The sequence below is a fragment of the Herpailurus yagouaroundi genome, unplaced genomic scaffold (assembly GCF_014898765.1).
Source record: "Herpailurus yagouaroundi ecotype Mexico unplaced genomic scaffold, PumYag 141, whole genome shotgun sequence".
NCBI classification, from domain to species: Eukaryota; Metazoa; Chordata; class Mammalia; order Carnivora; family Felidae; genus Herpailurus; species Herpailurus yagouaroundi.
In genome coordinates, this window is record NW_024412396.1 from 44,587,731 (window position 1) to 44,614,545 (window position 26,815).

Genomic DNA, 26,815 nt, shown 5'->3' on the forward strand with positions numbered 1-26,815 from the left:
TTTGGAGGGCCTTTTCAGGGAAATGGGGGACTACCTGTTACCAGCTTCTGGTATAAGTAAGAGTCGTGCAAAAATAAAACCCTCTTTGTAAGTGCGCACGGCCCTTCCAGAACTGTGAGAGTCTGTCCTTCGGAATCCAAACTGTGTTGACCTACTCTCTGATCTATGAATGCCTTTACCCCCTGCGTTGTACCTCGTTTATATGCTCATTTCTACCATCCCATTTCCACTTAGATACATTGTGATTTTAAGCTGTCAGGTAGGCTTCTATTTTATTTTTTTATTTTTTTATTTAAAAAAAAATTTTTTTTTTCCAACGTTTATTTATTTTTGGGACAGAGAGAGACAGAGCATGAACAGGGGAGGGGCAGAGAGAGAGGGAGACACAGAATCGGAAACAGGCTCCAGGCCATCAGCCCAGAGCCCGACGTGGGGCTCGAACTCACGGACCGCGAGATCGTGACCTGGCTGAAGTCGGACGCTTAACCGACTGCGCCACCCAGGCACCCCGTTAGGCTTCTGTTTTAAAAGGCTGAGCTGCTGAAACACTGCTAGCCTTCTCTAACTGGTAAAGCCCCAAGTTCCAGGAGGTTACAGGAAAACCACCACCAAAAGTAAACCAGCTAGCTCCTAGGCTGTGGACTTTTTCATATTCTCCAGTCTCAGCCTCTGTGCGTGTAGAATTGTATGTGTGTGCTTGAAGCAACTAAGTTTTTAAGAAAAAATAACCAGCATCCCACCCCAGAGTACCATAATAGAAAGAGAAAAATCTCTTTAATTATAGCAGTGTTGTGGGCTTCTCCCGTGGCTGGCTGGCCACGGCATGGAGTTGATAAGCATACAGTGTCTTTCATACTTGCCATTACAACATGTTAATTAAGAGAATTCAGCTGTGGCACCAGCTGGGGATGTCTGGCTTTGTGGAAGATTGCAATTAGATGCTTTATTTTCTATTTTCTTCTTCCCCTTTCAACTTTGGTGGAATGCCTTTGAGTAGGGGCTTTTAGTCTCAGCAGTATAAATACTTTAATGTGCCTAATTATGTAATCGTACACTTATACTCCTCTGTGTACACACACATGGTTTTATGGATTTTTATCCCCTTTTTTCATACGTGAAGCATCCTGCCTGCTTTTTGGTTGGTATGGTGGAGCCAGATTCCTCCATGCCTTGGGCAGGAAGAAGAGAGGGATCAGAGGCAGTTTGTGATTTTCCTCTGATTATGATCTACCCCTCTGCCCCCTCATTGACCCACTGGCCCTTTTATGGGCAAGTCCTTTATCTGTCAAATAATTAACATCTCAATAGTTTCCTAGCAAAGTCAAGGTAATTTAAATAAAATTGAACTTTATAATAATATATCTTTCAGTTAATTTGCAAGTGCTGTCTTCCAAAATGTGTTGTGTTAGTTTTCCCAGTCCTCTGTTCCAGGCTGGCGTAGGGCATTAGCCTGAACATGAGAGCTCATGCATGCAGGCACAATGGAACCCATTGATTTCTAGCATGCAGCTTGTGCAAAGAGGTCCCGTAACCCCAGCTGTTAGAACCAGGACCTGGGAGCAGCTGCTTTCTGAGATCCAGTCCTCAAGGGATAGGCCATCTGCTGCCATGTGAGTGAACCCTGGGAAAGAAATTGACCACAGGACATCTTTGTGTTCCCTTTTTCTGCTCCAATCCCTTCAGTTCTTTCCCGGCCCCCCTCACCTAGGCAAGTTTAAGAAGCATGATGAATCTGCACTGGAAAACTCACATGGTTTTCCTTTCTGTCCTTCCCCTGTCCCACACCAGCATACCCTGCTCTGTTGAAAAATAGTTTCCAGAATAGGCAGGCACATTTATATGACTGCCTTCTTCCGCTGGATTAGTTCTAGAGAGCAGACTTTTGTTTTATTATTAGCAACATGACTGCATTTTAGAACTGGAAGAGTTCTTAAAATCTCATTTTATTGAAGAGGAACCCAATATTTTTCATTCCTCAGCTCTGGTTTTTTATTTTTTATTTATTTATTTATTTATTTATTTATTTATTTATTTTTAATTTTTTTTCAACGTTTATTTATTTTTGGGACAGAGAGAGACAGAGCATGAACGGGGGAGGGGCAGAGAGAGAGGGAGACACAGAATCGGAAACAGGCTCCAGGCTCTGAGCCATCAGCCCAGAGCCTGACGCGGGGCTCGAACTCACGGACCGCGAGATCGTGACCTGGCTGAAGTCGGACGCTCAACCGACTGCGCCACCCAGGCGCCCCCAGCTCTGGTTTTTTAAATTTCCATCTATCTCCTGTTAAACACGAAATCCTTTGCTGCTTTCCATGCACACACCACCTCGTCTCGCTTCTCTGCCTTTACTGGTGCCCTCATCTCCCCCTTGGATATTCTTCCCATTCTCCTTTATCCCACACGGTCACAGTCCTGCTTCCCCAAAAAGTCAGAGTTCTAATACCATTTCTTCCATCTTTTCTGATCTCTTCTTCATTGGATTAGTCCTTCTTCAGAACTTCCTGTTGTAGGCCATGTTGATTTCTAATGTGTGTCCTTTATGGTTACTTACTAGGCAGTAAGCTCCCAGAGAGGAGACTAGGGCCTGTGTCTCTTTCGACTTCTCCCATTGCCTGCCACAGTGCTTTTAGAACTTAGTAAAAACTTGAAAAAGTAAATGGATATACATAATCCTTAACATGAACTCTAGGAGATAGACAGTAAATATTACCATTATTATAACCTGGTTGGGGCTCCTCTATAACTCCAAAGAGTCTGAGGTCTCTTCAAGGACAGAACCACGTACTATTTATTCTTAAATTTCTAGCACCAACTGGCAAGTAGGTGTTTAATAGTTATTTGTTAAATTAATGAAGTAATTCCTACCAGGAAAGTGAAACCCAGGGAGATTAAGAAATCAACACTTACAGGAGCGCCTGGGTGGCTCAGTCAGTTAAGCAACCGACTTTGGCTCAGGTCATGAATGATCTCGCAGTTCATGGGTTCGTGCCCCACATTGGGCTCTGTGCTGACAGTTCAGAGCCTGGAGTCTGCTTCCGATTCTGTCTCTCCCCCTCTCTGTCTGCCCCTCCCCCACTTGCAGTCTGCCTCTCTCTCTCTCTCTCTCTCTCTCTCAAAAATAAACATTAAAGAATTTTTTAAAAAAATAACACAAATGTTTTTCACTCTCTTCTGGGTGAAAGTTATTAAACCTGTTTTTTGGAAGACAAAAAGTTAAAGGGTATTTTCTGTTCACCTGTGTGACATCTGGACATAGTTATCTACACATAGAATGGGTGAGGCTGCAACAGGCAGTATCTTCTGACCAGGAATCTTGGGCTGGTCAGTCAGAAAGTGGCTTGGCAGGGTCACAGGTCCAAAGACTAGGAGAAGCAGGGGACGCGACAGGAGCACAGGCCTCAACATCATTAATAAAAGCACAGTTGAGACTCTACCCCTGACTCTGACCTGGTCTGGGCCCAGACTGCCCTAATCCGTTGTGAGGTTGGTCTGTTTAACGATCAAGGAGTCTCAGCACTGTGCTAAAGCCAGACTGGCAAATATACAGGCTAAATCAGAGGGGAGGCAAGTCCCAGTCTTGTGGAAAATCACCTTGAGGGCCATGTGCCCTGCTTTAGACCTCACAGTTGGGTTTTAGTGGATTCTTGTTTTTAATTTATTTTTATACTTATTCTTTTTTTTTTTTTTTTTTTTTTTTTTGAGAAAGAGAGCACAAGCTGGAGTAGGACAGAGAGAGAGAGAAGGAGACACAGAATCTGAAGCAGGCTCCAGGCTCTGAGCTGTCAGCATAGAGCCCCGGCACGGGGCTCAAACCCACAAACCGCGAGATCATGACCTGAGCCAAAGTCGGACGCTCAACTGACTGAGCCACCTAAGGGCCCTGAATTCCTGTTGTTTTTAAAGTTTCTTAAAAGAGGTTTAAGTTTGGCCTTCTCAGAGAAAAGCAAGTGGGAGGGATTCACCTCCTCTGCCTGGGAGGAGGAAGGAAGTGCCCTGTCACAGACAGCCTCTTGATTGACCTCTGTGGCTCCATCTGGTCCAGAACTTTAGAAAGACCCAAATGTTGAAAAGTGGGGAAGAACCAAAAACACTTCTTTGGCGAGTTTGACTCCTCATTATCCTTGATCAGCTGATGGTAGCACAGGGTGATAAATTCCCTTTCTAGGAGGTACAAAGGAAATCAAGAAGGCTTGACAAGCTGCTTTTCCTGTGGTGGCCATGTGAGAGAGTGGTCTAAGATTGTTTCAAGAGAGTCCCATCCCCCACAAGACAGAGGAAGAAGAATATCAGATCAGTGGACTTTGTAACTGTGGACTCCCTTCTACCTATGCCCACTTGTCACCATGTTCCTTATAACTGTTGGTTCAGAGGTTGTAAGAGCTTCATTCCCCCTAAAAAAAAACCAAACTCCTTTCTTTTTCCTTTTATATCTCCTATCCCTGTGTCATGGTAGGGTCAGGCCTGACTTGAGCCCCCACAGAATGTACAGGGCTCACCTCATGGCATGTCTTTGCTAACCTTAAAAATAAAAGTCAGTTATTTTACCAGTAAAAATGGGTTTACTCAGTAATAACAGAATTGCATTTTGGGACATGCAAACTATGGTAAAACCGCAGACAAGCCTAACAAAGGAGAGGAACTTTTATTTTTATGGAGAAGAAGGAGGAAGTTGGGAGGGCTTTTTTTTTTTTTTTAATTTTTTTAATGTTTATTTTGTTTATGAGAGAGAGAGACAGAACATGAGTGGGGGAGGGGCAGAAAGAGAGGGAGACACAGGATCCAAAGCAGCCTCCAGGCTCTGTCAGCACAGAGCCTGATGCAGGGCTTGAACTCACAAACCAAACTGAGAGATCAGGACCTGAGCTGAAGTCCCTGCTTAACTGACTGAGCCACCCAAGCACCTCTGGGAGTGGTTGTTTTGAATGAAAGTACATTGGAGAAAAGCAAAAGTTCCGAGTGATGATGATTTCTCATTGGCTGAGTTACAGGGGTAATCAGTTTCTTGTAGGAGATGCAGTGTTCATCTTTTGGGGCCTGCCATTGAGGATTCTTTCCACTGAGATGTTCTGTTAGGGGTCTGTGATTGACCGTTCCTCCTATAACGGACGTGGAGTGGTAGGGCTCTCCCTTCCATCTGCCCCTTCTAGCCTCCTGAGTGTACTTTAGTGAGGCTTCTCTTAATTTTCACACCTCAGACTCACAATCTGTTAGTTACACCTTGTGTGTCACAAGGAGACCCAGTCACATCTTTCTTCAGAAAGACCATTTAGATCTTTACCCCTCAATTACTGGTGAGTGTTTTTCAAGGAACTGTGGTGTTTTGGTGGGTTTAGGCCATCACCTCGGCTGCTCTCTGCCACCATCCATAGCTAGAAGTTGACACCAATTATTTCCTTTCGGTATTGCAGTTGGATAGTGCCTCTGTGGGTAGCAGCGTCCCGTCGAGCACCTGGGAGAAGGACGCTGCCTGACTGCTGTTGGGTGGCACATGGCAGAGGCTGATTATGTGGGGCTTGGGCAAAGATACCCCAGTGACCCTGTGTGTTCTGGGAGCTGGCAGAAAGTCAGCCCACTACCTAATTCTAGGTCACATCCCCATTCTGCATTTAGTGACAACCTTCCTTTCACATGTTCCTCCAGGAAGATTTTCAGTCTTAGCTGAAAATGCCTCTGACTACTCTTAGCACTCAGAGATTAGTGAAGGAAACTGTCTGTCTTCCCTCCCCCCCCCCACCCCCCACTGCTCTGGGAAAACGTGGGCTCACTTGAGATATGAGCTGAGTCCTCTGGGCACCGGTAAACTCACCAGTCCACACTCTTCTCCAGACAGGAATCGCTACAACTTTTGTCAGATGTATCCCACTCCCATGTTATACTTTTGTAGGGCTTGGGGTAAATGTTTTTCAGCAGGCCTCGGTAATCAAGGAGCTTTGTAAGAGGGGAAGGACAAACCAGAGTTTGGAATCCAGACTCCTAATGCTTAGTAGCCATGTAACCCCAGACCCGTTACTCAGTTTTCAAAGCTTCAGTTTCTTCATCTGAGCAAACCGAGTATTTTACCACCTTCCTGGTAGAGTGAGAAAATTAAATAGGATGGCAGCTTTAAAGTGCCCACGGTGGTGCCTAGTGATACATGTTAATTCTCGTCCTCTCTTCTACCCTGTTGAACAACAGAAATCATTAAATTTGTTTTAAATTTAAATTTGCGTTTCTTGGAGGCCTACTGTGTGTGCTTGGCACTGGCCTTGGCATTAGGAGTTACCAGTAGAGTCTGAAATGAAACCACAACTTGGATCTTTGTGCTCGAGTCCAAGCCAGACTGCTAATTACTGCCTGCTTATCGGTTTCCCTTCTGGAGTTGGACAGTGCCTTAGGCCGCAGACTGGGGCCTTCCTGCAGAGGACTAGCATGCATCCTTCTTGGAGGTGGGGAATTCTGAGGGGGGGAGGGCAAACATATGTGCAGTTTAGTTAGGTCATAGGATGAAGGAGGTGAGACCAGGAAGTAGTGGTTGCTGAAAAAAAAGAAAAATAAACATCATCCACTTTCCCTTAACTCTTTCACTGCCACTCTCAAGGAGTGCATAGTCACATTTGTTCCTGCACATGGAGTGGCTTGGCTCCTAGCTCTGCTGTCATCCCACTCTCCTGTGGGCTGTGCTCTGTAGGTCACCACACTGGGTGGGGCAGTTCAGACACCAAGTGGCCCAGGCCTGGAGGGAGTAGGATGAAGGCCAGTGGTCTTCCAGGCTGCCCTCTTTTTAGCAGCCATGACAGGAATTGGGGGAGGGGGGGCGCGGTGTGCAGCCACAGCTGGCAGCCTGTTCCCCTGTGTCCTTGAGCTGCGAGAACAGGAGGAGGTAAAAGGGTAACAGGCCATATGGAGGCCATTTGTCGGTCAAGAGCAGCCCATGGGGAAAGGGGCTGGTGTTGCTGAGCTGCAGCAAGGGGAGAGCAAAGACCCCCCAAAGTGCTTGTCCTGCTCTGTTCTCTGCCTGTGCTCTCTCCGAATGGCCAGACGGTCCTGAAACAACCTTCTTATCTTTGCTAAAGCTTTGCCCTACCCCATTCTGAAAATCGGAGGTAAGGGTCTGGTTAGCTATGTGAGAAGGCGTGTACCTCACATGTGCCAGTCATCGTGCAGGCATCTTGTAGGTGAGCAGTTCTGTCATGCCTCTAAAACACTACTTGGAGGTGCATATGCCTCTCAGGGACTAAGGCTCGAAACAGTTTAGGCATTTGACAGGGTTGCAGATGGGGCCCCTGGGTCAAACGTAGATTCATCTGGCTGACCTCCAGGACCATGCTCTGACCTGTCATGGCCCTGGTCCTGTCAGGCTGAGAGTATATTTTCATGGCATACACCAGATTTAGAGAACATGAGAGGCACCATGCAGAGGGCTCCTCTTTGCTGTTGTCTGTTCTTGCCTCATGTCGAATCAGAAACCACATGGCCCTTTGCAATTAAAAACATGACAGTGCCTTGAAATGTGGGCAGAATTTTGCAAGTCAAAGCAGTTTTCTACTAAGCATCTACGAACTGCCAGATTCTATGCCAAGATCTGGGGATACAAAAATGAGCGGAACAAATGCTTGCCCTACAGCTTGGGTGGGTGAGTGGGTAGGTGGGGATAGTGGAGAGGTGGGGGAAGGACTGACCTGTGAGAAAGTAATTGTTGCAGAGACAACGATGTGGTGGTAGTTTATAGAGAAGAATGAAGATGTTATGGGAACACAGAAGAGGAATAATAAAGCTACTGTTTATTGAACACTGAGTGTGTGACAGACCCAGTACCAGGCGCTTCACCTGTGTAATTGTGATTAATCTGCTCAGCCACCCTGTGAGGTATACACCTGTACTTTAGTATCCCTATTTTACAAGCAAGGAAACTAAGGAATGGGCAGATGTGCCCACGCCCTACACGGTGGGTAGCCGTCGGCAGCGTGACTCCGTGCTCTCACTCTAGGCCCATGTTGATAGTGCTACCCTGTGCTGCTTTGTTCTCCCTGGCAGTGCCCTTTGGAATGGTTTTCTAGAGTGGGTGACCTTCGAACTGAATCTTGAGTGATGGGTGGCATTCCAGCTGAGCCATGTGCTTTCAGGTCAGGGTTTAGAGGAGAGAAACAGCACTTCTTTCGAAATGACTGTGGGTTTGCTGGCTGCTTCCAGGTTACGGGAGTAACCTGCAGTGGGCTGCAGTGAAGAAAACATTCCCCCTCATTGGCTCTGAAGCCGCTGGCTGGCATTTCCCCTTTCCTGTGAGGCGGAGGGAGAGAGTGAGGGACCCCGACCCAAGATAAGACTGACAGGCTCTGAAGCCAGACCCATTTGTGAGTTACTAGTCTTCCGGAGCAGGGCTTCCCCTAGGTCTCTGTGGGGTTGGGGTGGGAGGGTGCAGGGGGGGTGGAGGATACGGTAGGGGAGGAAGGAGGGGCCTGGGAGGAGCAGTGGGGGCAGCCTAAGCCATGGGCGGGTTCCCCCTTTCCTCCAACGCCCCAGCCCCAGGGCCACACCCTGGGAAAGGCCTGAGCTGTGGCAGTCTGGCCCTCCCCCAGTGCGTGGGAAGTTCTCATGAGAAAAGGGATCCTGGCTGGACAATGGCTTCCTGTCTGACTGCTGGGAAGGTTTGTCTTAGAGGAGAGGAAGGTTGCAAATGGCATGAGAAATTGTCTCTCCCCTCTCGCTGCCGCCTGTTTTAGACTTCTGACTATTTGAGTGGGGGGTCAGGAAGGCGGAAAGCCAGGGAAATCCATGGACAGAAGCAGCCCTTGGGTATCTCTTGAGTAAGTGAACTCCTCCTGCCTGTTTCCCTGTTCCCACTACACACCCAAGGCAGGAATCTGCCCAGATGGATGCAGGAGCTTCTGTGCAGACAGGATGCTTTCCTCAAGCCTCTCACGCCTTGTGCTCAATTTAAAGCCTCCATGGCTACATGTAGGACTTTGATGAAGGAACCTTGAGTAGGTGGGTGAGGCCAGCAACTCACCCAACTCAAAACAAATTTGCAAATGTCAGAAGAGACCTCAGAGGTCATTTGGTTCAGTACCATCATGTACCGGAACTGAGGCTTGGAGAGGCCACTGCCCACAGGCAGTACCCTTTGTCACTGGCCTCACTTTTCAGGATGTGGATGTGGGAGGAGAACCTGTGCCCGCAGACCCTCTGTTTCTGCCCAGTGCCATGGAGAGGGAAGTCAGCCTTTTGGGTTCACACGTGACTCTGCCCCTTTCTTGCTAGGTGGCCTTGAGCAAGTTTCTGAACTTCTCTCACACTCACTCAATTTGCCCATCTGTATAATACTGTAATAATATGTGTCTTACAAGGTCTTTGTGAAGCTTAAATGAGTTACACATGTAAAGTGCTTGGAATGGCACTTGGCATTTATAGTAGATGGTTAATAAATATGAGCTGTTAGTACTGAGATTTTTAAAGGAGGCTTCAGAAAAAAAAAAACTTTTCACTGTAGTCAGATGTGATTATTACCCTGCACCCCTGCCTCTTTGCATTTGTCTGGAATGCCCAGTCCCAACATTCTTGGGAGGTTTTCATGAGGAGAATCACCTTCTCTTTGAGCCTTTTCACACTATAGTATGACTTTTCCTTTCACATATAGAGTAGCTAGGTGTTCCAGAAGCTCCAGGCCTAGTTTATCAGGGGATGAGCCACAGAATGGAACCTGGTGTCCTGCCCTCCCCTGCAGGCCCAGGTCAGCTTAGTGGTCAAGCCTGCAGCCTAAGAACCAGAGTAGAGTGCCTGTTGAATCCAGCATCATTATTTACAAATGTGTGTTTTGGGGCAAATTACTCAACTCAGCTGAGCCTCATTGTTCTTAGGAGAAAATACAGTCCCTGCTTCATGTAAAGAGAGCACTCACAAGAGTGCCTGGCACATGTAATAATCTATTTGCAGTAATTATTACTTTCCTTGTTTTATGTCCAAAAAAACAAAAACCCCAAACTGCACATTTGAATACCCTTTTTGTCTGTTTTTACCTTGCTTTTTTCTCTGGCTCCGCTTATAAACCGTTGAGGGCTACAAGTAGAAATTGGACCTTCACATATCAAGAAGGGATTTTGAGAGCAAGCACATAAACAGTACCTTTTAAGACAACCTTCCGGCGGGGGGGCACCTGGGTGGCTCAGTTGGTTGAGCTTCCAACTTCAGCCCAGGTCATGATCTCACAGTTTATGAGTTCGAGCCGCGTGTTGGGCTCCGTGCTAACAGGCTCAGAGCTTGGAGCCTGCTTCAGATTCTGTGTTTCCCTCTCTGTCTGCCCCTCCCCTGCTCATTCTCAAAAATAAACATTAAAAAAAAAGTAGAATGGGGCGCCTGGGTGGCACAGTCGGTTAAGCGTCCGACTTCAGCTAGGTCACGATCTCACGGTCCGGGAGTTCGAGCCCCGCGTCAGGCTCTGGGCTGATGGCTCAGAGCCTGGAGCCTGTTTCCGATTCTATGTCTCCCTCTGTCTCTGCCCCTCCCCCGTTCATGCTCTGTCTCTCTCTGTCCCAAAAATAAATAAACGTTGGAAAAAAAAAATTAAAAAAAAGTAGAACGACCGGCTAGGCCCCTGGGTGGGGGGGAGGGGGGCCCTCCTGCCCCTGTGGCGTGCTTCTGAACCTTTCCACTGCTTTCAGATCGCCAGACTCCCCCTCTGACTCTCAGACAAGGACTCTTCTCCTGGATCTGTGCTGTCCAGTACAGTGAATCCAAGCCCCATGTGGCTACTGAGAACCTGAAGTGTGGTTAGTTTGAGTTGAGATGTGCTGACTTACTATGGAAAAAAAAAATTAGATATCTCTTTAAAATAGAAAAATTTATATTTTATATAAATTAGGTTAAATAAAGCAGATTATTAAGATTAATTTCATGTGTTTCCTTTTACTTTTTCACCATGGCTACTAGAAAATTTTAAATTACCCATGTTGGGGTGCCTGGGTGGCTCGGTTAAGTATCTGACTTCAGCTTAGGTCACGATCTCGCGGTTTGTGGATTCGAGCCCCGCATCAGGCTCTGTGCTGACAGCTCAGAGCCTGGAACCTGCTTCAGATTCTGTGTCTCCCACTCTCTCTGCCCCTCCCCCGCTCACGCTGTCTCTCAAACTCTGACCCTCCCCTGCTCACACTCTGTCTCTCAAAAACAAACATTAAAAAAATATATAAAATTACCTATGTGGCTGCATTATATTTCTGTTGGACAGTGCTGCGCTGGATGTGTGATATCCATCCATTCCTTCCTCCCATTCTTATTTTTTCTGATCCTATTTCTCTTCTTTGCCACTGGTTCTTACCTTCCTCTGGTTGCCAGCAGTGCTCCTTACCTGAATTAGATGGTCTCTGACAAGGACGGCCCAGGCTAATAGAAGAGTTCACCTTTTAACACTTCCTTCTTTGCTTTGCATTAGAGTTGGCCGTGTGTGAGTCTGTCCTCTCTAAGCTTTCTGAGGGCACAGTCTTGTCACATTTACATTTATGGCCTCCTAGAGCAGCCTGTGGAGAGATGGGGGCTCTGAGTTACAACCAGAGACATTACAATTCTGCCTCCGTGGTGTCCCTGATTATTAAGACTGCTGTGTGGGTGTGCTGGGTTTGGGGAAGCCTTTTTCTTCTCCCCTTAATTCCCAGGAAAGCTTTTCTCCAGCCATCCTTTCTTTGGATGCTTTGATTAAGCACCTACTTCTCTGTGCTTAATGTTATGTTCTAAATGCTACTGCTCTGATTTTAGTCTAAAACTACATTATTTCAAACTTGTGCATGAACTCTGACCAGTTTCTTAAGCCCTCAGTCAGTATTTTAGAGTATGGTGTTTTCTTGATAACTGACGTCAGCCAGAAATCTCTTTTGTTGAGTCTTTTTTTAAATGCACCAGGTATTTAGATGTCTATTTGCCTTCCTCACACTGACCTTCACACTCCCTACTCCTCATACCTCATTTTGAAGGGACTCAAGTGCTTGTTCAAGTGTGTTACACTGAACAGTTTGATCCGGGGCCCTCTCCTGGAGCTCATTTTGATTTGCTTGTTATGGAATCTTACAAAGTTGGTTTTGTTTATTGCCTCCTCCTTCTAAAAGGCTGGTCCTCAGGACACAAAAGCAAAGCCCATTTAGAAGGGCTAATCAAGGGTTCTTGTTTTCTACTGAGGATTGTAAGCTGCAGTGACTTGGAGGTGGAAGGATCAGCCAGCTTATTTTGCATCTTCTCCGTCTGCATCCTCCTCAGCTGGCTGAATCGTCTTTCTCTGAGGCCCCTGAAGAACTACTTTGCTGCTTCCTGTGCTTACTGGAGGCCTAAATGGTTGTAGGAGATAATGGAAAGCAGAGAAGGAAGCTAAGGAGAACTAATTGATTTTTTTCCTGTAAAATTTTCCCTCTCTTTTTACAATTATGCGGCTTGACCAAATCAGATGAGTTCATTGTCTTCTTGCAGTTTAGAACCGAGCTTAAAACTCCCTCTGAGAACCTTGGGTTGTCAGAGAGAGAGGCTGAGATTAAGATTAAGGTAGCCTCTTGCCCAGGATGGTGGCTTCCAGAAGCCTCTGAATGATTATTTGCTCTTCCTGATGTTCTTCCATTTCTTGTTAACCCAGGCATCACTGAGAGGGTCCTTTTGAACACCTCTTTTATAAGATTTTTAAAAAAATTTTTTTATGTTTATTTATTTTTGAGAGAGAGAGCACGAGCAGGGGAGGGGCAGAGAGAGAGGGAGACACAGAATCCGAAGCAGGCTCCATGTTCTGAGCTGTCAGCACAGAGCCTGATGCGGGGCTCGAACCCACAAACCACGAGATCACGACCCAAACTGAAGTCGGACGCTTAACCAACTGAGCCACCTGGCGCCCCGAAAACCTGCTCTTTGCCACAACACTCCCACTCTGCTGTTTGCCTGGGCAAGAAGGCCATATTTTTTTCTTGTGTTCTTGGTGTCTTAACATGACCTTGCCCCCTCCCCCCCTTTTTTTTTAACCTCCATAGCCTCCTTACTTCCCTGGACCGGGGGCAACCTCTTTGCAATGCTGAGCCCTATGCATTTGACTGGTTTCCTTTAGCCTTCACAGATAATGTAAAAGAACCTATGTGCATGTATTTGACCGTACTAGGGTTGCTGTACTGTTGACAAACTTTAAGGCTCCCTCCAGCTTTGTCCATCTTTGATCAGATTCAGTTCTTCTTATAATTCTGCCCTTCTCAAGACCCCTCAGAAGCTTCCCTTGTCCTTTGAACATGTTACAAACACCTCCTGTTGCAGTCAAGACCGTCTGCAAGATGGTCTCATTGCTTGCCACTTTTTTTTTTGCACTAAACTTTCCTTATGCTAGGTGATCTCAAAGGTTCTCTAGATTTGGGCTTTACCGGCAGGAATACCAGCAGCAGGAGTGGCTTTAGAATCTGCAGCTTTTCCTCTGAGACCATCTTTCCCAGCGCATTGGACCTGTGAGTGGGTCCTGCCTGCTTTCGGAAGCTGCCCTGGGGTGCTCAGCATTAATTATGCTGAGGAAATGACCCAATTAGACAGTGCTAGGAGAGCCAGGGGATCTGTGGCAGCCTTGTTGCCCTGAACAAAAGAGGGAAAATGTAAAGAGTAAAGCAGTTTACAGAGGTTCCTTTGGAAATCCAGCTGGACAGCTTTTTGAACTAGTTGGCCAAAGTTGCAAGAGGCACCAGGAGTGTGGTGGGTCTGTCTTCCTCCTGTTTAAGACTTTGGGTGAGGTGGGTGGCATGGGAAGAATCTGGAGAAGGCATGTCTCTAGAGGGCACTGGGGCACTTACTTGGGCTCATCTGCTAGTTTCAGAGAAGCTGCCCAGACCTCTTCTTGTGCATCCCTGTGGCACCCACCCTGGCGTTATTGTCTGATAAATCTTTATAGATGAGTCTTTTCTCCTCATCTCAGCAATACACACCTTGAAGGCAGGGAGCCATCATCTCTTTTTCGACATGACCTACCCCCCAGCCTGGCTGGCAGTCTGCCTGCTTACTGGCAGTCTTTAGGTTGAAGGGAAGTGGTATTTGATAATAGGCTGTAAGGGCATCTCTGTGCAAGGGAGCGGTGGGCAGTCTTGTGAGTGGGAGAGGGTTCAGTCAGGCTCCAGGTCCGTTAGAGGAAGTGGAAAAAAAAAAAAAAAAAAACAGTTCTTATTTTCATACCAATGTTCTTGTGATAATCAGGATGGGGGCAGGATATTTGTCAGCAAAATCAAATGTCCGTTGGAATTTTCTATCTTTTATATTAGTAAGGCTTTTGGAAAGTTGAAGTTCATGGTACCTGGCCATCCTGCCAGCATGTCTTCTCCCCCAGCCTAGCCTTCCAAACAGAATTTCCTTTAGTGCCCCTGTTGTGTATCTCCTGTTAGGGCTAAGCACAACCCACAGTCCATTGCCTGACTTTTAACTCTGCAGCGTCAGTCTAGGATTGGAGGTGCAGGCCATGGAATCAGAGGTCACCCTTCTCATCAGGCCGCTTAGACCTTCCTGTTCCTCTGACTTACTGCTACAACTCATCTACACCAGGGTTCTCACCACACTTGGACTCCATTTGCCTAACTGACCTGTTTGAAAGGAGGTGACCAAGACATGCATACTTCTTAAAGGCCCACTCAGCTCCTGGGGTAGAAGCAGTGTCTACTGGTGGAAAGAGCACAGGTTTTAGAGTCAGAAGACTCGACCCTGCTCTCGGGTCTGCCCTTTACAGTGCCTTACGCTTGGCTAAAGTCATTTAACTTCTGTGGGTCAGTGTCCTCATCGACAAAGGGGAGTAATGATAACTAGGTCTTGGAGCTGTCAGAATAAAGGGATAGAAGGTGAAGATGCTTTTAAAGCTAAATAGTCTCGCCTGAGCGAAAGCTGTGGGCTTTACTGTGGGATAGAGACCAGTGCTGGCGGGGACTTCTCCAGTCAGGAGGAGGGCAGTACATGGGGGCTTGGGAGGGCCAGGAAATCCATCAGAAATCCCCTCTCAGGCCACGAAGGCACATTTTTATCACACCATGGCGTCTTTTCTGGTATTGTTATCAGAAACAGGGCTAACGTTTCCCTTGCACAGGTTGACAGTGTTTTACCACCTTTCACTCTGATTCATTGTGTGTTTCAGTAGGTTTTATCAAAACTATATGATGTGCTAGGTCTCTGAGTTCACGACTGTCAGAGTCTGTCACTCCCTCATGGGTGTGGTTCTCCCAAGGCACATACAGAGCAAGAGGGGAAATGTTGCAAGCAGCCAGACTTTCCCTGCAGCCAGCGTGCTTCCTTTTGTCACTGGCAACCTGAATTTCCAGAGTTTGGCCAACAGCCTTTCTAAGAGAATGGCTCTCAGATCCTCCTGCATTTCCTGTCCTCCTCGACAGCACGGACAGGATCCCACTGGGAAACCTCACTGCTGTATCCCCACGCACTCTCTCTCTGTCTTTGCAGTGTGTTCCCTACCCCCGGAGCCAGAGAATGGTGGCTATATCTGCCACCCCCGGCCCTGCAGAGACCCCCTGAACGCGGGCAGCGTCATTGAGTACCTGTGTGCTGAAGGCTACATGTTGAAGGGTGATTACAAGTACCTGACGTGTAAGAATGGAGAATGGAAACCAGCCATGGAGATTAGCTGCCGTCTCAATGAGGGTCAGTCTGGCAGATGAGAAAGGGGGGCTGCTGGGGTTCTGCTTCCTTTAAGCTGATGGGAAGTGGCGCCCACTTCCTCCAGAACACCTGTGCTGTGGGCGGTGTAGCTCCTTTGATGCCCCTCAGCCTCCCTTCCTTTGGGATTTCATGTCTTTGTAAAAGACGTTTGGGGTTGCTGGTGCGTGTCCCACTGCATTTCAGCTGAGCCACCGAGGGGTTTGGTAGCTTTATCGAGGCATCTGTTCTGCTTTGTAAAGTCTCTTTGATGCTTAGGATCTCTCGTTTGCCCAGCCAAGTGCTGGTGACCTTTGGCCATGTTCTGCTAACACCTTCTGGAGTGTCTCTTTTATATTATTTTTCTTTGAATGGAAATGGACTGTTTGTTATAGAGCTACAGTCCAGCTGGACAGAAGACCCCTCCAGCCTCCTCCTGTCATCCATGACAGGAAAATCCAACTGTCTGCAGGAAAGTATGTGTCCTACAGCTGTCTTCGTGCCTCACACTCGGGCTCCTAGACCATGACACCCTAGAGATGGATGGGGACCAGCCTGAGATTTGCAACTGAAGTTACAGGGTCTTAGAACAGGGGATCACAGCCCAGTTCTTACCAGTTTTCCTGCCACATGTGGGGAAACATGGGTGGGACCTAGGATGGTGGAAGACTGTGTCCATGCACATGGTTGATGCCTACCAACCTGCTACTGAGGACAGGATCAGAAGTGGTTAGTAAAAGCCAGATCTCTAGGGGCATGTGAGGTTAGGTGTGAGATGGTCCTCAAAGGTCTGAAGTGAAGAGAATTTTAGATTCGAGAACAGGATGGGGAAATGACCCCTTACCTTACGTGTAAAAGCTGCTCCACACTTAGACTTCCAAAATGGCCATGGCCATGGCACCGTGCAAGGGACCTTTGACGAGATCAGCTGTGGGGCTCACATGTTATGGGTCTGGGCACAGCACCCTTCTGATGATGATTTTATTTCTGTAGACAAAGATGCCCACACATCACTTGGGGTCCCCACGCTGTCCATAGTTGCTTCCACTGCCAGCTCCGTGGCACTCATTCTCCTCCTCGTGGTGCTGTTTGTGCTGCTGCAGCCGAAGCTGAAGTCGTTCCATCACAGCAGGTGAGGCCCGTGGTCGGGGGCAGCAGGCATCGCCATGAGGCCTGGCCTTTGACTGCAGAGGGGTGCTTGTGGGCCTGGCAGCCTCTTCTGATGTGTGTGCCCAGGGGAAGGGGAGGGCCCTGCCATGTGTTCAACTCCTGGATATGCCTGGCACTGTGCTTATCATTTTGCTTATTATTAGCTTAATCCTCATTGGATCATTGCAGATAAGGAAGCTGAGGCTCAGAGAGATTAAGTCAAGGTCGTGACTCCTCTAGATGATGACCACCTGGAGATTTGGACCCAGACTTGTCCAAACCCCAAGCCTTGTCATTTGTCCTATACCAGTGGCTCTCAAAGTGTGGTTCCAGCAGCATCAGCATCACCTGGGGACTTGTTGGGAATTAGAATTTTCAGGCCCCACCCCAGACCAACTGAATGAGAAACTCTAGGGCTGAGACCCATCCACGTAGTTTCATAAGCCCTCCAGGTGATTCTGAGGCAGGCTCTGTTTGCGAGCCACTGCCCTGGCCCCCTAGTTCCCAATCCTGACTGCACATACAGGCATCTGTAGGGAATTAAACACAAATACCAACACCTAAGCCTCTATCCCCAGACATTTTGATTAATTTGGTTTGGAGTGGGAGCCTAGCATTAATGTTTTTTGTTTTGTTTTTTATTTTTTTTTTTATTATTTTTTTTTTAATGTTCATTTATTTTTGAGGGAGACAGAGCGTGAGCAGGGGAGGGGCAGAGAGAGAGGGAGACACAGAATCCGAAGCAGGCTCCAGGCTCCGAGCTGTCAGCACAGAGCCTGACGCGGGGCTCAGACTTTCAGACCGTGAGATCATGACCCGAGCCGAAGTCGGACGCCCACCCAGGCACCTCTGTTTTGTTTTTGTTTATTTTTGAGAGAGAGAGAGAGAGGGAGAGAACGAGTGGGGGAGGGGCAGAGAGAGGGGGAGACAGAGGCTCCAAAGTGGGCTCTCTGCTGTCAGCATAGATATAGGGCTTGAACCCATGAAATGTGAGATCACAACCTGAGCCAAAGTTGGACGTTTAACCGACTGAACCATCCAGGCACCCTGTGGCATTAGTGTTTTTTAAAAAGCTCCCAGTGGTTTTAATGCGCGGCCAGGATGGCAACCACTGTGCCATACTGTGCTAGAAACAGAGGAAGTGGGGGTTTTTGCCCACCTTTGTCACTTTCCTTTTTCCAGTTGAGTGCGCTGCCCACAAGTCATCCCAGACTGGGTAGATGGGGGAGGGGGTGGCAGTGGTGGGGGGACTGGCCCTGAGGGTATCCCTTAGGGGAAACTCTGCCCCCTGGGCTGTCACGGCCCCCTGCAGTTTTTTGGGCTGCCCCGGCAGCTCCTCATTCCCCTGAGAATAGTTGATGTGCACTCACAGCCCTTTATCAGTCACTGTCGTCATCCACAGGCATAGAGGAACAAGCTAAGTTGTGTTAAATCAAACGCTTCCTGGTCTGGAATTTACAGACCAGACTCAGGCTGTTTCATCTTTGTGTACTTGTGTGATTTTTCTTTCTTCTTTCTATTTTGTTTTTTTCAGGGGCCGGGGTGGGGGGGGCGGGCAGGTAGTAGCTATTTGTTTTTTCAAGGTTGTTACACAGTTCGTAGAATGAAGAGGAACTATTTGAAAGAATTGGCTATTTCCATGTAAAGTCAAGCTGATCTGTTTGTTGCTTTATCCAAATTAGGGAGTGTTTTCCCTTTGTAGTTACCTGGTAAGTGTGTTAAAAGTAATTGGCTGATTTTGCCTGACTTGAGTGGAAGAAAGATTTATTTGTTTGTTTGTTTGTTTGTTTGTTTATGGGCCCTGTTCAAATTTTGTATTGTGTTACACATATTACTTTTTTTTAATTAAAGGGTTTTTTTTTAATGTTTATTTACTTGAGAGAGAGAGAGACAGAGAGAGACAGAGAGTGAGCAGGGGAGGGGCAGAGAGAGAGAGAGAGAGAGAGACAGAATCTGAAGCAGGCTCCAGACTCCAAGCTGTTAGTTGGAACTCACAAACCATGAGATCATGACCAGAGCCAAAGTCCGATGCTTACCCAACTGAGCCATCAAATTAAGGCACCCCTTAATTTTTTTTTAATGTTTATTTATTTTTGAGAGAAAGAGAGACAGAGCATGAGCAGGGAGGGGTAGAGAGAGAGGGAGACACAGAATCTGAAGCAGGCTCCAGGCTTTGAGCTGTCAGCACAGAGCCCGACATGGGGCTCGAGCTCACAAACTGTGAGATCATGACCTGAGCCAGAGTCGGATACTTAATCGACTGAGCCACCCAGGCGCCCCCACGTATTATATTACTTTTTAAACAACAACAAAACGCATTTTGAATAACAGAAGCTAAGCACGTACCAGAATGCACAGTGCTTTCTATGTCACCTTGCCATCAGTTTCCCTTCCTTCCAGAAACCTCCAGGCACTTCTGAGTACCACTTCTGTCATCCTCACAGTGTCTATGCCATTTGAATTGGTAGCATAGATTTTATCTGCAAGTACAGATGAGGAAATTAAGAGCTAATAACAGTCTAGCAATAGTAATGTGGTCCAGTCATGGAGCTTCTGTGTGTTCTGGTGTAATACCCTGAGGAGAACACAGCATCACAAATGATACAGTGTTCCAGGCAAAAATTGACTGGAATCTTAATCCCAAGGAAACAATTAAGTCCGGACTGTGGACTGTGGGACATCGTAGGAGACAACTGGCCTGGATTCTAACAAAAGGTATCCTTGTCATGAAGGAGAAGCTATCGTGGACTGTTCTAGAGGAAAGGAGATAGAATAGGACTAACCACAATGCATGAGCCCTAATTGGGTCCTCAAACAAACGAGACTGCAGCTGAAACAGATATATTTTGGGGTATTTAGGAAAATTTGAATGACAGTATTATACCATTGTTAAATTTCAAGGAGGTAATAATGTTGCAGGTATGCAGAAGAGGTTCTTCGGAGGGGTGTGCTGCTGAATAATGTTCTATTTAGCCATAAATAACTTACTTTCAGAATGGTTCAGGAAAAAAGTGTGTTTATATCAAAAAGTGATAAAAAAAAAAGGTGTTTGCATAAATAAATCTCACACAAAGTTCAGTAAAAAAAGCCAGATACACATACACATATGTACACACACATTCATTGTATATCCCATTTATATAAAGATCAAAAGTACGCAAAACTCAACTGTGGTGTTGAGGGGTTCATTTTAGGCAGTAAAACTATTGAAATAGAAAGCAAATGCCTGATTGTCATGTAAGTTAGGATAGTGGTTACTTCCGGTGTGAGGAAGTAGGGAGTCATTGGGACAGGAAGCAAGGGTGTGTGGGGTGCTGGCGGCATGCTCTTTCTTGACCTCGGTAGGGGCAGTACCTTTGGGATAAAACAGCTGTATATTTTTCTATTTTGTGTGTGTGTGTGTGTGTGTGTGTTGTAATTCACATGTATTTTTAAGTTAAAGGTAAAAAGGCAAGCAGGGCACCTGGGTGGCTCAGTCCGTTAAGCGTCCAGCACTTGGTTTCAGCTCAGGTCATAATCTCACGGTTCGTGGGTTCGAGCCCCACATCGGGCTCCACTCTGGTGATGTGGAGCCAGCTTGAGATTCTCTCTCTCCCTCTCTCTGCCCCTCCCCCCCCCATGTTGTCTCTGTCTCTCTCAAAATAAATACACTTTAAAAAAATTGAATAAAATAAAGGGCAAGTACAGTAGCTGAGTCACAGGAATAGAATTCTTCACATTTTGACTCTGGCGTCCCAAGACCACAATGCTTCTTTTCCCTCTCCTTTTTTTAACCACTGCTGCATGGAAATTTAATTCACACACCACACAGTGTACCCACTTAAAGCGTTCAGACACTATATTCACAGATATGTACAAGCATTACTTTCTTACTTTCCTGTCCTCCCTGTGCTGCATACTGGCTTTATTTCTACGTCTCTAGGTTCCTAGTTTTTACACCATATGAGAGGGCTGGGTGCCTGGGTACCCAGAGGGTAAGAGCCCAGGAACTGGATTCACATCCCAGCTTCTTCCCGCACCAGCTGTGTGACTGGGCAGGGTACTTGACTTCTCTAAGCCTCATCTGCATTCTTGGTGAATCTGTACCTGAAAGGGCTCACCTGCGGGTTCAGTGGGATAAAGCGCTTAGTGCTGTGCCTGGCACGTTGTAAGTGCTCAAAACTGGTTGGCATTGTTGGTGTCGTTGTTGGTATCTATTTCTTTGTGTATTTTCATTCTTCCTTTGTCTTTTTCTCTTCTGGATGCAGGCGCGACCAGGGGGTATCTGGCGACCAGGTTTCCATCATGGTGGATGGAGTCCAGGTTGCGCTACCGTCCTACGAGGAAGCTGTATACGGCAGTTCCGGTCACTGTGTGCCTCCTGCTGACCCCAGAGTGCAGATCGTGCTGTCAGAAGGGTCTGGGCCCGGTGGGAGGAACGGACCAAGGGAGCAGCAGTTGCAGGACCAGGGGGCCTGTTCCTCTGCAGGCGGAGAGGAGGAGGCCCCGGGCCAGTCTGGACTATGCGAAGCCTGGGGCTCTCAGGGCTCAGAGACTGTGATGGTGCATCAGGCAACCACCTCTTCCTGGGTGGCCGGCTCAGGGAACAGCCGAGTGGCATACAAAGAAGCCCCAGATTCAGAGAACAGTGACATACAAAGCCTTTTATCCCTCACATCGGAGGACTACACAGATGGTAGGTGGTCTGCACTGATTGTGAATTATGAGCTGCTCGGGGGCCTTGCTGGGAGTGAGGAGGGACTGTGAGTCTCTCTCATAATTGGGTATTTGGAGGCAAAGGAAGATAATACCTGGGGGATTAGCCTGCAGAACAAGGCCTCACCCTCAGTTCCTGGCAGGGCTTTGGGCTCTGTGTAGGAGACTTTTGACCGTTGTCTGTGAATCTTCGTAGTTTAGAGTTTCCAAAACTATTTGTGGTCATAGGCCTGTGCTAAATCAAAGAGAGGACAGCTGCCTGGAGGCGGGAGTAGGGTCTGTTCTCTTGTGATAATTTTTATGTTCCTGAAAGGACAGGAGTGACAAAGAGGTATGGGGTCATGTTACAGAGAAAACTGGAGCCAGTCTTTCTTGCCCGGGATTCAGCAGTTTCATTTTCAACAGGACTATGCAAGTCCTGTGCTAGTTGGTTTTCTTACACTGTGTCAGTTAAACCTCACAGCGATCCTGAGAAGTAGATACTATTACCATCCCTATTTTACGGATCAGGATACTAAGGCCAGAGAAGGTGTCACTTGCCCATTGGTAGTAGCTGAGCTGGGATTAGAGCCCATGTTTATAACCCCACAGTGCCATGCTACCTCTCAGGTGACTCTGGGTTCTTGGTGGCAAGCCAGCCATAGAAGGAAATTGCCAACTCCTGACCTACCTGCCTCTTCTGGGGCCTGGAGAATTGAATATCGGGATTGACTCTGTCACTTTAAAAAATATCTTTATATGAAACCCCAGTGCTTTTCAGGATGCAGGCTAAACCTAGAGGTTTCCCTTTTGACAGTAGGTTTCTGCACTTACCAAGCCCCTCCGAAAACCAGTGAGGAAGATGTATGTGCCCTGGAGGTCCTGGGTGCCATTAATGTCTGAGTTTGAGAGTATCTGAAAGCAGAGAAGTTGGAAATTCTTGAATGCAGATCATATTTAGGGGTTTCCTGAATCAACAGCATGCCTTCTTTCCTCTTGGTGGGATATAGAGCTGGGAAGGGGCCATTACCTAATTGACCTGCATTTAAAGGTGGAAGCCAGTGACCCAATGGACAGCCAGCTGTGCATGTTATGTGTCTGTACATTTTTAAAAAAGTTTTTTTTAATGTTTATTTTTGAGATAGTGAGAGACAGAGCGTGAGCAGGGAAGGGCAGAGAGAGGAGGAGACACAGAATCTGAAGCAGGCTCCAGGCTCTGAGCTGTCAACAGAGCCCGACTTGGGACTTGAACCAATGAACCACAAGATCATGACCTGAGCTGAAGTCGGACGCTTAACCGACTGAGCCACCCAGGCGCCCCTGTGTGTCTGTATGTATTGACACAGGTCCCAAGTGTACTTCTCAGCCCTTATCTTTGCTAAGGAGCCCTGATGGTGCTTGCTCCTCTCCCTTCTTCTCCTCAGTACCTTGCTTTGTTCCATTTATTGAACAAACATTTTTGAGAACCTATCTTGTGTCTGGTGCCAGTTAGATTTCTGAAGTGATAGAAAGTAATTTGAAACATGCTGTCTGCCTGCATGGATTGTCTTGGGAAGATCGGGCCTATATTCAAGAAATATGGAACCAGGAGTTGTAGGGTCTGTGTCAGTGTGAGGGGCACAGAAAACAAGATACATCGGTCATTGCAGACTGCCTGTGCTGTCTGAGGCTGACAGCACCGTAGGAAATCAGGACCATGAGGCATCCATGTAACCCGATGGACATAAAAGGAGACCCGAGACCCAGGGAAGGAAGTGAGTTATTCGGTATCACACAGCTGGTGATTGGCTCTAAGGAGGAGGTAGGACCTAAGCAGGGCTCAGCAGCCTCATAGGGTGAGATTAAGGGTAGAAAGAGAAGCAACTAGACCAGCAGAGTCAAGGCAGACAGGAGATTCAAGGTGGTGGGACCAGAGGGGGTTTGAGTACTAAACATTCAGAGTTTATCACACAGGTAGGGGGAGAGATGAGCAAGGAAGGCCTAAAGAAGGGGCGAAGGGTGTAGACTCCTCTAGAAGGTATGAGTGAAGCATTTTGTTTCTTCAGACCAGGGCCTGCATGGGAAGCATGCAGTGGGATCAGACGTGCTGCAGAGAGACCCAGCAGGATAACCACTGTGCTTTCCTTCCTTCTCTTCCTGCAGATATCCCGCTGTTGAAAGAAGCATGAGTGCTGCCACGGGCCTCTCCTCTCTGCAACGGTCCTCTCTGCCCCTCTTCCCTCTCCCTGTGGGTTTGAGTACGCCATACTCCAGCCACCCTACCCGGATACCTGAGCTGCCACCTGTGTATCTGTGTATCTCTGTATCTCTGAGGGCCTCCAGGCCCACCTTGCTGGAAACTCAAGATGATTCTCGCCATCTGCCCGCTGGACAGCTGGAGGAGCTGGCATTTTGCCTACTCCAGCCTTCCCATCTGTGTCGGAGACATTTGAATGTGCTGGACTGAACTCTTCCTTTCCCTGAGCCCTCCTGGTCCCCTCCAGCCAGCTCTTTGGCGGCAGACCCCACCAGCCTGCGTGGGCCTGAGAGCCGCTGTGTTTACTCGTGCCTTCCCCCACCCAGCCCATTCGGTTTCCCTGTCATGCAGGCTTGTTGCTGTCCTACAAGCCTTGGTGGCTGCACTGCTGCCCTCCGGCACACAGAGGGCCAGGCCTGGGTCTGGGTCTGGCCTGTCACCTTTGAGGGCTGGCACCACTGCCCTTAGCAGGAGCAGATCCAAAAGTGGCTCTAATTAGGGCAAGGATGTGGGTGCCCGGGCCTGCCCTGGGTTGACACCCGTGGCACATTTCTTTGGCTGAGGTTGGAGGATGTGGAAAATCACGCCAAAGCTATCCCAGCACCCAGGTGTCCAGCTCAGAGGTTCTGGCCCCTGGCCCTGTTGAGTTTCTGAGAAGCGTTGAAAAGATCCTGAGGGAGGGAAGGAAGGTGGCTGATGGGTGATTGTCTTCCTAATATGCAAATTCTCACTTCCTACTTCTAGCACCGGCCTTCCTGGCCTTGGTCTTTTCTGTTTCACTGGAGTGTGAAGGGAAGTGGCCTGCTGCCTCCTGGGTTTTGGTCCTTGGCAGCCCCAGCTTCCTTGCTGCCCACAGGGGCCCGAGGTGAATCATCGCTGGGATGGGAGAGTTGCTGAGGTGCCACGGAAGGTCTGTGTGGCCAGTGGCATTTGGGGCACGTTGCCCCGTTCTGGGTTCGTGGTGATGGAAGGGAGCCTGAGAGGCACAGACCGAGTCCCCAGGCAGCTGCAGGCAGCTCCAGCCCCGGTCCTGAGGGTCCTCGTCACCACAGTCACGTGCCTTAGTAACTGTGCCCAGGAAGCGTGCTGCTGCTTGCTGCACTGCTGCTTTCCCTGCTTGTGTCTCCCCTGCCACCCTTCCACACGCCAGCCCACCAGCGAGTCCCTGCTCTCTCCCTTGGCCCCCCTGCCACCCTTCCACACGCCAGCCCACCAGCGAGTCCCTGGCACCTGGGAGAGGGGCCGACACTCCTGTACATCCCCCTTGCGGGTCTGCAGCGGGTGAATGATTGCGAGGCAGCCTGGCTCCGGGTCCTGGAGTCGGAGCGGGTGGGCTCGGTGCTCCCAGATGCTCCTGCTGGGGGCTCTCGCTCTGCCACGTGTGAATGCTGACCAGGGCTGGGGTGGCAGAGCTCAGCCAGGCTGCTGTCATCCTCAAAAGACGTGGCATTAAAGAATGCTTGTTTCTGTTTTGTTTTTGAAGCGCTGGGGCTGGGAGACTTGTAGCTGAGCCCACCTGTACCTCTGCTGCTCCCCAGCCGCTCTGTTTGGGATGGTGAAAACAGTAAAGAACCCAGTCTATTTTTAGTACCTGACCTAACAGGGTAGCTCCAGGCGTGGTTGGCCGCGAAGATTAAGAGGAATGGCCTCCTCTCAGCCTCCCGCGCCACTCTCAACACGCACTTTACCACCTGCCCGCTCCTGGCCTCCTGGCGCCACTGTAGTCTTCCTTCGCTCAGGGTAAGGGCAGTGCCTTCTGGGCCTGCGGGCAACCCCACACCTCCCCCCTTCCCCACCCAGGAGCCCTCATGTGCTGTGCGCAGAGCCCTGGCTGGCGTGTTTCCATACAGAGCAGGTTGGTGAAGGTGCTGGAACACAGAAGCCTCTGAGGGACATGCTGCAGACCAGGGGGCCTGCCCTTGCCTCCAAAGAGGCCATTTCCGGAGATGTGCCTGTCAGTGGTTGCTGGCACGGGGCGCATCTGGAGGGTAGGGTCCCTACAGACCCTAGTTGCCTCCTTTACCCACAGGGGTGCCCTGTCTTCCTCCAGAAAAGAGCAGGGACAAATGGCGGTGGGGGGCGGGGGTTGGGGGGCGGAATCCAAAGTCTCACTGTTGAGCCTGCAGCCTGAATTCTAGTCTAGAATATTTTTAAAAATGGAAGATCTTACCCTTTTTTATATCATTACTCTGGATCTTTCCCTCCCTAAGAGATTATGCTATTTAAGGTTTACTCAGCCGAGTAGGTGACCAACTTAGCCCTTGGGGGAAAAAATGAAAAATGAAAAGCCTTTCTTCTGAAGCCTTCTTCCACCTTGCTCACCATTAACACCGTCCTGCGGATCACAAGCCCAGACTTACCTACCTGGTAGGAAAGAAAGTCTGGATAAATGGGAACCTAGCATATACACACCCTTGCCACCTCTCTCCCGTCCCCTCTGTCCCTGGCTTTGCTGAGGCCCACCTCCCACCTCCCACCTCCCAGGGCCTGTCGGGGGAGGATCCAGGCCTCCCATTGCAGCTGACATCCTTGCTGGCTTCTTCTCTCGCAGTTCTCTTCTCTGAAGCAGTTTCTTAGCCATCAGCCAGGTGCTGCTGTTTCTAGAGCTTCTGGGGTTTGTCCCTTTCAAGGGATTAGGGACTCCACAGCTGCCTTGAAGTGGGGCCTGGCTGAGAGATCAGGGCAGTGGCAGGTGGCAGGCTGTTGGGCAGGAGGCTGCCAAAGGATCCCAGAGCAGGTGGGAAAACCACGGCCCTGGCTTTCCCGGGCTCACCTCTAGGGGAGTCCAGCAGAGGGCTTGTCCAGGAGGGTAGCCGGCACCAAAGGACTAAAAGTGTCTTTTTGCACACATGAGCTGACTCAGTGGTTTTCTATCCTGCTGACTTGCCAGCGACTTTCGAGGGCCAGTATGTGGTGAAAATCACTTAAGGTTTCCGTCCCTTTCAATGCCTTAGTTTAGCAGATAGGCTCTCTCTTTTGCCATTTCTGAATGTTGTGTGTGCCGTGTTCCCATCTCACTGGTGTGAACTGTGAAATGGACTGAGTCCCAGCCACTTTGTGAGTTCTTTTGGCTTTATAAGGCACTTCAGTGTGCATTCTACTAACACTCCATTTGCAAACAGAACTTAAGCTAACGTCTTCTCCATTCATCCTCCCCCTCCT

At 48.5% G+C, this 26,815-nt stretch overlaps 1 protein-coding gene across 4 annotated transcripts in view; it reads left to right on the plus strand.

Annotated features, from left to right (window-relative positions):
* Window positions 1-26,054, plus strand: part of SUSD6 (sushi domain containing 6) — a 97,736-nt gene extending 71,682 nt beyond the window's left edge. For all 4 annotated transcript variants that reach the window (XM_040477529.1, XM_040477530.1, XM_040477531.1 and 1 more), the window contains exons 3-6: window positions 15,403-15,600; window positions 16,588-16,726; window positions 20,991-21,418; window positions 23,560-26,054. In XM_040477529.1, coding sequence (XP_040333463.1) covers window positions 15,403-15,600; window positions 16,588-16,726; window positions 20,991-21,418; window positions 23,560-23,585 — 791 coding nt within the window. In that variant the 3' untranslated portion in view covers window positions 23,586-26,054. The remainder of the gene's footprint in view (window positions 1-15,402; window positions 15,601-16,587; window positions 16,727-20,990; window positions 21,419-23,559) is intronic.
* Window positions 26,055-26,815: the final 761 nt, after the last annotated feature.